At 31.6% G+C, this 13,657-nt stretch overlaps 1 protein-coding gene across 1 annotated transcript; it reads right to left on the bottom strand.

Annotated features, from left to right (window-relative positions):
* Positions 1–2,761: 2,761 nt before the first annotated feature.
* Positions 2,762–7,367, bottom strand: LOC145630996 (polygalacturonase-like). The gene is made up of 9 exons (XM_081683108.1): positions 7,026–7,367; positions 5,929–6,057; positions 5,644–5,811; positions 5,419–5,439; positions 5,070–5,277; positions 4,610–4,691; positions 4,366–4,474; positions 3,352–3,468; positions 2,762–3,241 (listed from the first exon to the last, which is right to left on the bottom strand). The coding sequence occupies exons 1-9, from the start codon at positions 7,293–7,295 to the stop codon at positions 3,014–3,016; spliced, it is 1,332 nt and encodes a 443-aa protein (XP_081539234.1). The 5' UTR covers positions 7,296–7,367; the 3' UTR covers positions 2,762–3,013.
* Between the last annotated feature and the right edge of the window lie 6,290 nt (positions 7,368–13,657).

The raw sequence follows: 13,657 nt of genomic DNA, 5'->3' as shown, positions 1-13,657 counted from the left end.
GGGTCGGGTGTCTAGGTCTTCACAACAGTACACACCATCCGTTGTTTCTCAGATGCAGGATCAGATGGAGCACAGGGTCGAGGATCTTCGTAGTGAGATCCGCAGTGAACTCCGGAGTGAAATACGGAGTGAACTTCGGAGTGAAATGGAAGTTGAGATGCAAGCTCAAATTCGAGCTGAAGTGGCCCAAATGGAGAGGAGAGCCGAGGAGAGGTGGAATGACTTCATAAGTCGATTCGGCAACAACACCGACGGATGTTCCACCATTCAGCCTCAGCGTCGAGACCCTAGGGATGATTCGGGTAGTGGAGGAGCAAGCCAGGGTACCCCTGCAGTTTTTTAGCTTAGCTTAGGTTTGTGTAGTATGGACAAGAACTTAATTTGATCGATTTTATGTAGCGTTTGATTATGTTCCCGCTTTTGTAGAACTTACTATATATTATGTAGCTTTTGGATATATATAGCTTTTGAGAAAATAATATTTATTAATATTTTCGCAATTTGATAATGGTTTTAATTATCACAGGTATTTGGTGCAGGAACATACGCAATTATAATAATATTTGTTAATATTTTTGTTAGAAAGGAAAAGCAGTTTGCGACGGAATTATATTGGTCGGAAGCACTTAATTTGCGACGGAAAACTGGAGTTAAATCCGTCGGAACTCACCTCCCTTTCCGACGGAATATTCGGTCGTAAACCAGCGACGGAATAAATTTCGTCGCAAAATACACTACCAGCGACGGAAATATTCGGTCGGAAAATAATGTTTGCGACGGAATATATTTCGGTCGGAAATTACTGTTTGTGACGGAAATATCCGTCGTTGTAAACAGCACACCGACGGAAAATTCCGTCGCAAATTAGCGACGGACTAAACCAAAAAGTCAATATGTTCTGCGACGGATTAAAATCGGTCGTAAAATCCGTCGGAAAACACCTTTCCGACGGAATATTCCTCGAAAATTCATGAATTTCCTACCAAAGGTTTTACGACGGAAACCAACGACGGAATTCCGTCGCAAACATGATTTGCGACGGATTTAGAGCCTTCAGCGACGGAAAATTTCGGTTGGAAACATGCCATTTTCTTGTTGTGATATTTGAGTGTTTCTATCATATTTTCTCTATATATTTAATCTTTTAGAACTATATTTCTTTATATTTCGACTTGCTCTCCTCGTGCTCTCTTTCTTTATTTTGTAGGATTTACGCGTAAAAAAAGCACCTTTGCAAGCTAAGTGAGCTAGGAGCGTGTAGGAGATTACGAGCCCAACATCATATGGTCACATTCCAAGCTTGAAGTTGCTTTTGAAGGAGTATTGTGTAGAAATTGCCTAGCCTTGGCCTGGTCGTGGCTTGTTGCATTAAGCTTTGGCCTGGTTGTGGCTCCTCCTTTTTTGCCCAAGAGAAGCCTACCAAGATCAGTAGACACCACGGGTTGTCCATGGCAAAGTCCCAGCAGCTTTGGGTAACCCGTGGCTATCACCTGACGAAGCATCAAAGCCAAGTTTGAGGCGGTTTGGAAGACCTATTTTTAGGAAACTTCTTTACTTATTCCGAGGGATATAAATAGGCTTTGGCTAGGCATATTAGAAGACTTTTTTTGGATTCGTAAAATTGAGTTAAAGAATTCTACAATTCCCTTCAATTTTAGATTTACCTTATTCAAGATTTCATCTTCAATTCCATTAATTCAAGTATTTCTTCTTTCCTATATTATTATGTCTTTTGATTATTTTGTTAATTTAATCATGAGTGAGTAGATTTATATTCTAGGGTTAGGTTGAACCCTAGTTACGAGTAATGCATGATTTCCCCCAATTCCTTATTTAATTAGATTAATTGCTTTGCTTATTGAATTGTGCTAAGTTATCAATGTTAGGTTAGACGTAATTTGATATTGATTGAACCAAGTATCTTATTTATCAATGGAAGTTGAGATTAGATGGTTTGATTAAATTCAATAAGGGCATGAAATTCTCCATGGAAATAGGTAGGATGGATTGCTAGGATTGTATGGATGTTGAGTTTAATGTCTCTAAATTGCATGATACCATGGAAATAGGTTTGATTGGATTTTAGAGAAGCCATAAATACTCGGAAGAGGTTTATTGGTATTTTCAAGGGCACGTCCTTCCTTTGAGTATTATTATTCTGATTAATTGGGGTAGGGATTTATCTTTGCATTATTCATACTAGTGGTGATACTTAACTCTGGATGATTTTATTAATTGATTTATTTCATCTTGATTATTCTTGTTTATTTTGTTTAGAATTAGATTAGTTGAATATCGCTATTGATTGGTTACTCGCTTAGTAGTTACTTGAGTTTAATTAATTAGTTGAACCATAGTCTCTTGGGATCCGACCCTTACTTGCCCGTCTACATAGTAGTGGTATAGTTAGGTTTATTTTTGTTAGGTACGCGACACGCCTATCAGAGTACTAAATATTCTGTATGATTTATTTGTAGTAAAATATACTTATTGAATGATATTCTTTCATATTCTATATTGATACTCCATACAAACTACTCGTAATTTTTTTTATTAGTATAACTCCTCCAAAGCATTTTATTTTAGTTTTAAGGTTTTACTTGTAATAACCTGTGTGGCTGTGCTTCATGGATCAAAATGCAAGTTACGATTTGGAACACAATTTACTTTTTAAAATTTCAAACCTTGAGCAAGTAGTGCCATACTACCATATACTTGTATATAAAAAGTCAATCACACAGTCGAATATCAAATATTATTCCAAACTTCCAATCAATTTATAAAGAAGTAAGTATACGGTACAATATATACAAGAAACGAAGACTATTTTATGATACAAATAATGTTAACCTAGCTAGAATAATGAGCTAGATATACCCAATTCGATCATAACATAATTCCTATGTTCAAATTTAGTCATCACACTAATAGATTGACGAGTATTAGATTACTATATGCAACACCAGACTATTGATTCCGAACAAAGAGTGTAATTCTACTAGTCGTCATTTATTTAAGTTTTTGAGCATTGTGGGAAGACATCTTCAACCTTGGATATTTTGACATTATTGCAAGTTGCTTCCGTAGATTTTGCACCATTAATACCATCAATCTCAACATTCTCCATAGTAATTCCTTCACATGGATAATTTTCACTGCAATCAAATATCACGGCTTTTTCTGAAGAACTTGTTCCTTTTATGTTTTGGTACACCACATTTTTCACACGTACCGCCGAGGCCTATTTTTCAACATTATATATGCACCAAATTAAATTAGCCAAAAATTCAACCTTGTAAAAAGTAAAATACAAATAATGTAATGTACATTATTATTGCGTGATTAACGTACCTGTTTTTTGCATGGTGTAGCTTGGTCACAGTATTCTTGGTCTATAATTATCGGATTTTTAACATTAGATAACATTATATTTTCAAATACGATGTTACTTGCAACTCCTGATCCACCCTGAAGGCAAACATCACATTAAAAATGTTAATATATATAAATATATAACTAGCCTCCTGTCCCGTGCGATACACGGGTTATTCATATAAAATTGTATTAATAGATAAGTGAGGAAATTTCAGTAAGTCATTATAGGGTATAATATGTAATCGGAAACATGATTACAGAAATTAATATTTTGGAACTTTAATCGAAAAAGAGGCTTAAATAGAAGGTGGAAGGGTTAAAATTAAAGAGAGAATAGAAAAGGGTTGAATTAAAGGGGATAGATGAAGTGTGTATGAAAGATGAATTATAAGTTTAATGAAAGAATTAAAGAAAAATGGTGTAATAAAAAATTAATAGTGTAAGATGACATGTGGCACTATGGTTAGAGAAGTGTAATAGAATGGATGGGGACATGTGTTTTCTTATTTTCTTGGTTATAGTTTTTAAATACTAAGTATAGATGTTGTCATAAACTCAATGAGTTGTGCCCAATTAATTTCCCAAATAAACAAATTGGGGGTATAATCGTCTTTTCAAGTACTAGTGCAGGGGTACATGCGTCTTTTCATGTACTAGTTGAGGGTATATGTGTAATTTACTAAATACAAGTTGCAAACAGTAATTGGTCAGCTTACCAAAAGTACTTAATAAATGACCACACTTTTTGAATATATTTACAGAAATGCCATCAGATTAACAAAAAATCGTTTAACTGGTACATAAACTTGTATTTGCCGAAAATCAATTAAGACTTCAAAAAATTTATCATATTCGTCATTTTTAAATTTAAAGGGATGACAAAATAACTCATTATCTCCGGTCAAAAAAAAAGTAACTCATTATCTATTGCGATACCTATTATGAGAGGTCAATTTTTATCTTGCTACGAGAGACTACGTGCATACATACCTCCCAAGTCTTGATTCTTAAGCCATTGGTTGTTCCAGTAAGAGTTGCTCCATTCACTATTACATCTGAAACATGAGCCTCAGAATTTTGGTCACCTAGGCTTCCAATACTGCAAAAATTCAATTATTACAACATAAAATTAGTTGCAACAAATTAAATTAATTTATTCCATTAAAAATTTACAAATTCATTTTTTCAAAGAGAAAAGAGAAACCCAAAATTGTAGTTATAGTTTCGATTATACCTGATTCCATGGCCTGGTCCGCAAGTAAAGTCAGTGACTCGAACCGTTTTTGAACCGCTCTCAATCGAAATGCAATCATCACCTTTTGTTTTATGATGAACAAAGAAAATATATATCAATGTTATTATAAATTTTAAAGATTGGAATATAACCTATGTTATTAATATCTTAATGTTCGGACTATATATATATATAACCAAGTCAAAAAGTCAACTAAAAAGATATGTTGTAACATAAAAAATTCGATATGTCTAAATTCAAGATGTCTTTTATTAATGGTAATTTAAAGAAGTACTTAGTGTTTAAGAAATTTTTCCATAACTCTTAGAGTACGTAGCTTGTTTCTTATTGATTCGGTCAATGACCAGGTTAACCAAAAATGAAGTACTCCATACTAAGTTAATTAATTTTCTGATAGCGAACCTATGTTATTTATGTACGTAGTTGTTAATTTTATTACCTGTTCCAACGCTAGACTTTGTAATTTGAATGTTTTGGGTGCTGGTAATGTGTATGCCATCAGTATTAGGGCTATCCTCGGGAGAATTAACCTTGAGACTAGAAACCTTAACATTATTGCATTGTTGAAAGGAAACATGCATTTGTTGAGCATTTTGGATATTCAAATTTGTCACAGCCAAATTCTTGCAATTTTCGAACGTTAGAGCCTACAAAAATACACAATAAAACCAAATATATATCAATAATAATGTTTACATACTTGTTTGTAAACAAAAATATGATTTGATAAATTGTGTTACACTGTACAGTGTATTTTAATTGACAAATGGGTTAGCCAAGAAACTTACTGTTGGTGCATGCTTGCAAGGCTGAAATTTAAGAAAAAAAATAAAAATATATTGAATTAGCCATTTTCTCATTCAAAGAAATAATAAATTAAAATGAACATCAACTTCTGATTTTTTTTAGTTGCAACCTTAAAATATTTTATATCTCTCAAATAATACCCCAAAGTTGTAATTAAAAAAAAATCCGAGGTAGTATTAGATTTTGAAATTCTCCAAATTTCTTACCAGCTTTGTGTTAATTTTACAAGAGTTCTTCCACCATGTCTTTCCATTGCCATCAATGACACCGCCACCTTCGACGGACAAGCTATTGACATTTTTTATTACAAGCCAGAGCCTAGCATCTTCTTCGTAAACTGATCTATCTTCGGAGGCTAAGATGGTTCCCGAAATCTATAATCATCAATACATACAAATATATTAGAACATTCATACATAACACAAATGATGTTTAATAATTTATGTATATTAAAGCAAATTATTATTCGATTTATTTTAATTATAATTAACCTGCATGGTTATAGCTGATTTGCATGGACCCGAAAAGGTTATTGGCTTGAGAAGATAATTTTTATTGCCTGGCACCGTAAATATTGCTCCTGAGGATGAGCAAGCTTCTTTCCAAGCTTTTTCAAATGCCTGAAATTAAAACATTATAATTCGAAAATTATTATACAATTCATTTAAATTTGAAAATTAGTATACACTACAAGTACGTGACTATTAATTCTAGACATAAAATATGTTTGATTGTTTTATTTTTTTTGGCCTAGGACGGATGTGTATGTGCATACTTAATTCTAAGTATTTTTTACTCATGAAAAAAATTACAAGTCCTAGTATACAAGTAATATTATTTTTGTAACTTTGTAGAAAATTAAAATCCAAGGTGAGGTAGTTCCTTATTATTTGGTAAAAGTAGAATAACTAAAAATAATTGGTCGTATGCTAACTAATTTTAACAGAAAACTTTTTTTATTTCACATGATAATATTGTTGCATAAACTAACATTGTTGACGTTCCAAAATGATGATGGGACCATGCCAAAATTTGTAACTAAAACAAAAAATAAAACATAAAACAAAATATAAACCGTTAAAAGATTAAGGTAGTTACATATAAATGGAAGTTGGATTCAAGGAGTATATAGAGTTACACGACAAATATTGTAGCAAAGTGAACAAGCTACCTCTATTTTTTGCCAATTTCATAAAATATAAAAAATATTTTGTTATTCACATTTTTTTTTTCATTCTGAATAATAGTTTTGAAGGGAAATTTTTTCAAAAAACCTACATGATTTTCTAGTTTGAGATCATGTTTTAAATTTAATTTGCCAATTATTGTGATACAATAATAAAAAAAGATAGATTTATAGTAATTATTTTTTTTTTGAAACAATTTATAGTAATTATTTTGATAAGAATAAAAAAAAAAAAGGTTTAAACTCAAGTACGACGTGCACGAATTTACTAGAGAGACATGCATGAATTGAATTGTAACATATAGATATATAAGTAATTAAATAATTAATTTAATTATATTGCATGCACCAATTAAGAATTGAACATGCATGCATTCATGCTATATAAGTATTGTAAGCTACCTGAGTATCATCAGCTTTTCCATCTCCCTTAGCTCCATAATCAGCAACATTAAATGTTTTCGTAGCTTTTCGAAGAGCTCTTCGAACATTATCGACATGCCCTCCACTGTGTTTTTGTTGAACAATAATTTTATTGTTCGCGGAGTAAGAATGATTTAATCCTTGTTTCATATCAAAAAATTGTATGTATCTTCCATAGCATGAAGAAGAAGAGAGGTATACAACAATAATAATGAGAAGAGGGAAAATGTGGTGCAATTGTAGGGCCATTTTGAATAAGTATAGGTATAGAAAATAAGTGTATGATGTTAAAGGGTGTTTATTAAACACAAGACTTTGGTATAAAAATAATAATTTGGTATGATGTAAATGATAGAAATGATTAGCATATTTATAGACTTCAAAAAATAGGAATTATGAAGAATTGAAAATTGATCCCATAACTTTTATGCATGTAGATAAGGCAAAATGAAGTAGCGCAAATGTAGACGAAATCATTTCTGTTAGTTTAGTTGCCCATTTTTTGACTTTATTGTGCAAAGTTTGCTACATATTTTATTTTTGTTGTATTTTGATTGGAGTATATAAGATTATAAAATTAGTCAAATAGCGGCCTAAATATTAAGAATAACGGAGTATGTGATTAGATAAATTCCTATGAATAACAATTTTCCTCAAAACTTCACTTTTATAATTTTTTGAATATTTATAGAATGGTTAATTGGTTATTAGATATCTTGGTTCGTAATACGTTTTGGTTAACATTTTGGGCAGCATGCATTGTTAAATAGAACATTAATGTGAATTAAGGGTATGTTCTTTTCAAATTATTTTCAGTTCAGTCCAGTTCCAATAAGTTCAATTCAGTTCAATTCGATTCGGTTCTTAATTTCCTTCTCTTATAAAATATCCAGTTCAGCTCAGGTCAGCCCAGTTTAGTTCAGTTCAGCTCAATTCAGTCAATCAAAATAGGCCCTAAGTTATTAACGTTATCGACCAAGCTGAGCCTATACTTGAGAGTTTTGTAATGTCAATAAATCTAACTCTAAATTATCCACCCTTAGCTAGAACAAATTAAAGCACATATTGGGATTTGGGATCAGTCCATCAGTCACGTACTCACGTTATTGTATAGATTTAACCTTTGGAATCGAAATGAGAAATTAGATTGGTCAAGCACCAAGCTACATAAAGTTTTCTTGACATGAAATTTATTAATAAGGGTACTCATTAATTCACAAGCTAGTAGCTAACATATGATATATACTAGGTAAAGAGAGGAATAGTATCTTGAAATTCTACTTAGCATGGCTAACTTGGCAGTTAGCTAGCTTTTGATGTTTAATTTGTATAGACTAGAGTAACGACTCAAAAAAGGATTCTTAAAATTGATAATCAATAACTGCTAAAGGCGGGTAATGAGTCATAAGATCACCTGAAACAGGAGAAAAGCTTTCCAACATAGCTATATGTCACTCTATTCAACATTTGTAATTGTGTACTACTTGTATTTAACTTTATTTAAGTTAAAATCTTTAAACAATGCTTAAACAAAATAAATACACATACAAGCTTAATACGGAATGTAATTTTTCTTTATTACATTTATTATAAAATTTAATACGCTTTTATCCTCTAATATATCTTACATAAAAATGACCACATGTAATCTACATTAAAACAATGCAAACTGGATCTCTCAGTATCTTTTTTAAATTTTAAAAACTTTTAAATAAATAAATAAGGGTTCGTTTGGCATTGCTGTGGTTTTCTGTTTTTTGGTTTTTTGTTTTTTAAAAGTATATTATATATGTCACATAATGAATCAAAAAATATTTAGACTTATTAAAATTATGATAATTTTGAAAACTGACAACAAAAAAGTGGAAACACCTTTTTCTTGTTTCCTGTTTTTGGTTTTTAGTTTTCAAAAAAAGGAAACTAAAAACAAAAAATGATGCCAAACAAGCCCTAAATTAGGTGTTTAATAAATACTTACTCCGTTTCTATTTAGTTGACACGTTTGATTTAGGCATATATATTAAGGAGAGGAGAGAGAGTGAGAGAAAATGAAAAAGCAAGTGGGATACCTTGTAAATGCAAGGTAAAAAATTTACCCTAAAAGGAAACATGTCAACTAAAAAAAAATAATCCTAAAAAGGAATACGTGTCAACTAAAAAGAAACGAATGTAGTATTGTATAATGCATCTTATCGATAGTGGGGCTTGTCCCTCTCTTGCACCCAAAATAAATAAATAAATAAATAAATAATAATAATAATAATAATAATAATAATAATAATAATAATAATAATAATAATAATAATAATAATAATAATAATAATTCTTATACTATTAAAATCTATATGAGAGTGAGGGATAGATTAAGTGGTTAGAGCTTCCCTCCCGATTCTCGGAGGTCTCAGGATCGATTCTCACCCCGCCCTTGTGGCTCTCTAAACACCAAAAAAAAAAAAAAAAAAAAAAAAAAAAAAAAAAAAAAAAAAAAAAAAAAAAAAAAAAAAACTATCTCACGGCCTTAGCTTTTACATTGAAATCATATTAGGATTATTACAAGTTACTCTCAGAACAAGATAAAAGGTTACCCAGGCCACATTTAAAAGTTGCTCTAACTCTCTAAGCTAATATTGTTTGATTACATTAGTATTATCATGCACACTCAGTTTTTGTTCAAAATTTGTGTGAAAATAGTTTTCACAAAGAACATGTAGATTTAGAGATATTGTGCAACTCACTTTTTTGGTTGACTAATTTAAGGGCTTGTTCCGATTGACTGAACTGAACTGATCTGAACTGAAGTGAATATTTTATGAGAGAAAGAAATTAAGAATTGAACTGAAAATAATCTGAAGAGAACATACCTTAATACATTAATATTTAGGTCAAATAAACAGTCGTGGAGTATCTACACAAGTCCCCCCTCTATCCCTATTTTTTTTTTGCCACATTGAACTTTGCACGGTCTCCCAAATACGTCTTGCAATGTATATAGCTTTAATTATGTAATTAAATATATAATGAGACGAATCTAACAAGATTTCACATGACTATATTATCTCTTATAAATTAATGAGAATTTATAGTCAAAGTATTTGAAATTTGACTCAATTATTTGCAATATGCCTATCCCAATTTTCAAACTTTAAATATGTTCTAATTAAATCATTTACCAATTATCATTCATTCTTACGTAGTATATACTTATGCAATACTTATATATCATTCATTAATTGTTCCTCCGTAGTTGATTGTAATATTGGTATGCATATAGTACCACAGATTCGATAGAGATTTCAAGACTTCTTTTAATGTTCAAGATGATGTGGCATAATTAGATTAACACGAAGTATAATGCAATATTACGTAGTTTGGATGACCTACAAATTAATTGGTCAGCCAAAGTGTTTTATACGGTATAAACATGGTCCAGTAGAAAAACTATCACTCGTTAGTATGTAATTATGTCAAAAAATAATTATCATTTCGACTAATTTAGGTGTTACAACATCCATATAAATCATACTTTACTATCATTGTCATTTGTGTATTGTGATAGACCATAATTATATATATTGGCATAGATTCTCTATTTTAATTAAATCTTGCAACATGAGGCCTCTATTGGATGGACTAATAAATTAATATCATTACACTCCTATATATATCTTCTAACCTATGAAGGATAGAATTAGGGCATGTTCTCTTCAACTTAATTTCAATTCAGTTTAGTTTAGTTCAGTTCCTAATTTCCTTCTCTCATAAAATATTCAGTTCAGTTCAGCTCCAATCAATTCAGTTCAATTTAGTTCAGTAACTCAAAACAGCACGAATAGAAAAATGTACCAAAGTAAGTTTTGACATAACATAGAGATTGTATATATATGTGCACAATCTAATTAATTAACCTTGTAATAATATTATTTTTTAAATATATGGTGAGGTCAAGCCTAAGGCTCCTATCATAGGAAAGAAACCTTGTTAGCAAGGGGTAAGGAGAGGAGATTCGTCATTGATGACAATTGAACTTCGCGTTTCGTCATTGATGAGAATCAAACCTCGAACCTCAAGGATGCAAGGCGACCTTCTGTGCCACTGCACCAGAATATCTCTCACCCTTGTAACGATCATTCACCATCATATAAATAATCCATCACTATTAAAGTTAAGTTTAGAATTGTGATTTGTGACAATAAGGTGAATGTCATATTTCATTACTTCAATACCTGAAATTTTTAGGGTGTCCTATCCAAGCCACTATACGTTAAAGTATATCACGACTTCACAAGTGCGATAGGCCCACACTCATTTTTTGCCCATTTTCTCATTCAAAACTTTCTCAAATCACAAATTCTTATAGATGGTTAGCCACACCATATGACCAACTATCATAAGGTTACTTCGCTAGTGTTATAGGGGTTACTTGATCAGTTTTACATGGGTTATTTCGTTAGTGTTAAGTTAAAGTGTTACCTGGTCAGTATTACAAGTGTTGCTCGGTTAGTGTTATAGGGATTATTTTGTTATTTTACAAGCGGAGTAATTACATTCCAGGTGTACATGCCAGCAATTACATTCAGGTGTACAATGAAAACCGTCCCCAAACGGCAACTTGTTACTTAATGTTTGTATTTGGCCTATTTGCTGAATGTTTTTATGCCATATCCACATTAAAAAGCACTTTTAGGCGTGTGAGATTGGAAACCTCCCCTTTAAACTTAATTTTCTAACGTCACACCGAAAACTTCCTTGTTACATTTTTAAGGGACGAAGGATCCAGAATGAATTCCAAAGGTATGGGCTGTTGAGTGCAGCCTTTTTTTACTCAATCTCTCTCATTGTTTTTTTCTCAAGTCTTAATATACATCATCATTAATTTTATGACAAAAATACCAAAATATATAGTCAAAGATATAATCATGGAATGAAAAACTTACAAGGGTTGAGTATCTAACAACAAGTCAACAAGCTATTACTATAATATGATTATGATTATGATTATGATAAGGAATAATTAATTAGTGATGTGGAGACTTAAGTATGGGTTACTTAAACCCCATACCTTAATGAAGTATTGATTGTATGTTGTGTGACTTCAAAACTAATGTTTAGCAATAATATGTGTTAGTTTTCATAGACACGTGGCGTTTTAAATTGTAATTAATTATAGTAGTATACGTTTTATGTGCACGTTTGTATTGATAGTATGGGTGATTGGGTGTGGGAGTATGTGTGATTAGGTTTTTTTTTTTGTTGAAGAGATTATACATTTGGTTAGTGAAATGTCCATTATTTTATCATATTGAAGTGACAAACAATAACAAAAGGAGTAAATTTAAAGGTGTTGGTGGTTGTTTTCTCTTGTAATTTTGAAGATTTAGTTGATATACTAGGTAGATATTAGATAGAGGTAACGTTAACATGTTTTTAAGTGATGGGAAATGTTTGAAATACAAGTGCAATACAACTAAGGATGGGAGCTTATTAATTGGGATAGTTAGCCTACTCTTTTTCCTAATTGAGATTTTTTATTATCTTAATTTTTTAACAAGAAATTACAGTTGAATTATATCACTTAATTAGACTAGGGATGTTCAAAAGTTGGTCTGGACTAGATAAATGGAACGACTAAGATAGTCAAGTTGATGATCTTCGTTTGATAAAAAATAATATTTTGGTCTCTAATCCAACACAATACAAAACCCTTTGAAACTGATATTATTATATCATACTGATTTTTAATTTAAAATATGATTGGTTTTCATCTTTAAAATGTTGCAAATCAATTAACTTATAAAAACTATTATGTACTACTAATCTACTATATTTGTAAAAATATTAAATAAATCAATTTTAAATATAAAGAGGGAGTGAATCATGTCAATGAATAAAAGAAAGAAGTATGAGATTATTATTAATTTAAAGGCTATGGTATTATAAGAAATTACAATAGCACCCTCAAAACATCTCCATAAGAAAAGTGTTGCCTTATGCATGGTTAGGATAAGTTATTTATCATTCATAGGACAAAAATAGGCGCGGTAATGATATATCGTGTATTGTGTGTATTTTTAGAGTCTTTTTTAGTTAGTTTTTGAGTCTAGCTAGTTTAGTTGATTTTGGTTCATTTTGGCTTGATTTGGTTTAGTTGCAATGACTTTGTGCTTTTATGGGTAGTTTTGTTATTTTGATGTATTTCAAGATTAACGGATCTAATTTGGAGATTTTATGGTGTTGCGAATCTAAACCAAGGTTTCACGAGCATCAAAGATTGAAGCTAAGTTCACTTAGAGCAGTTTTCAAGTCAAGCACGTCCATGTTGGATAAGGCATGGATGTACCTAGTCAAGGAAGGAAGTAAAGAAGCTGAGAAAAGAAGAAAAATATGCCCAGGCATGTTCGTGCTCGATGGAGGCACGTCCATGCCCGAGCAGGGTGTCCATGCCTTTGTGCGGGCATGGACGTGGATGCGAGTGAAGCACTGCACGATGCTGTGCAGGCACGTCCATGCCAATAACAAGGACGTTCGTGCCTCGTTGATGGAAAAGTTTGTGATGTTACCGCCTCAATTTTGGGAGGTGGCACGTTCGTGCCCTTGAGAAGACACGTTGGTGC

The sequence above is a fragment of the Chenopodium album genome, chromosome 5 (assembly GCF_948465745.1).
Source record: "Chenopodium album chromosome 5, dcCheAlbu1.1, whole genome shotgun sequence".
NCBI classification, from domain to species: Eukaryota; Viridiplantae; Streptophyta; class Magnoliopsida; order Caryophyllales; family Amaranthaceae; genus Chenopodium; species Chenopodium album.
This window is presented reverse-complemented; position numbering and strand designations above follow the sequence as displayed.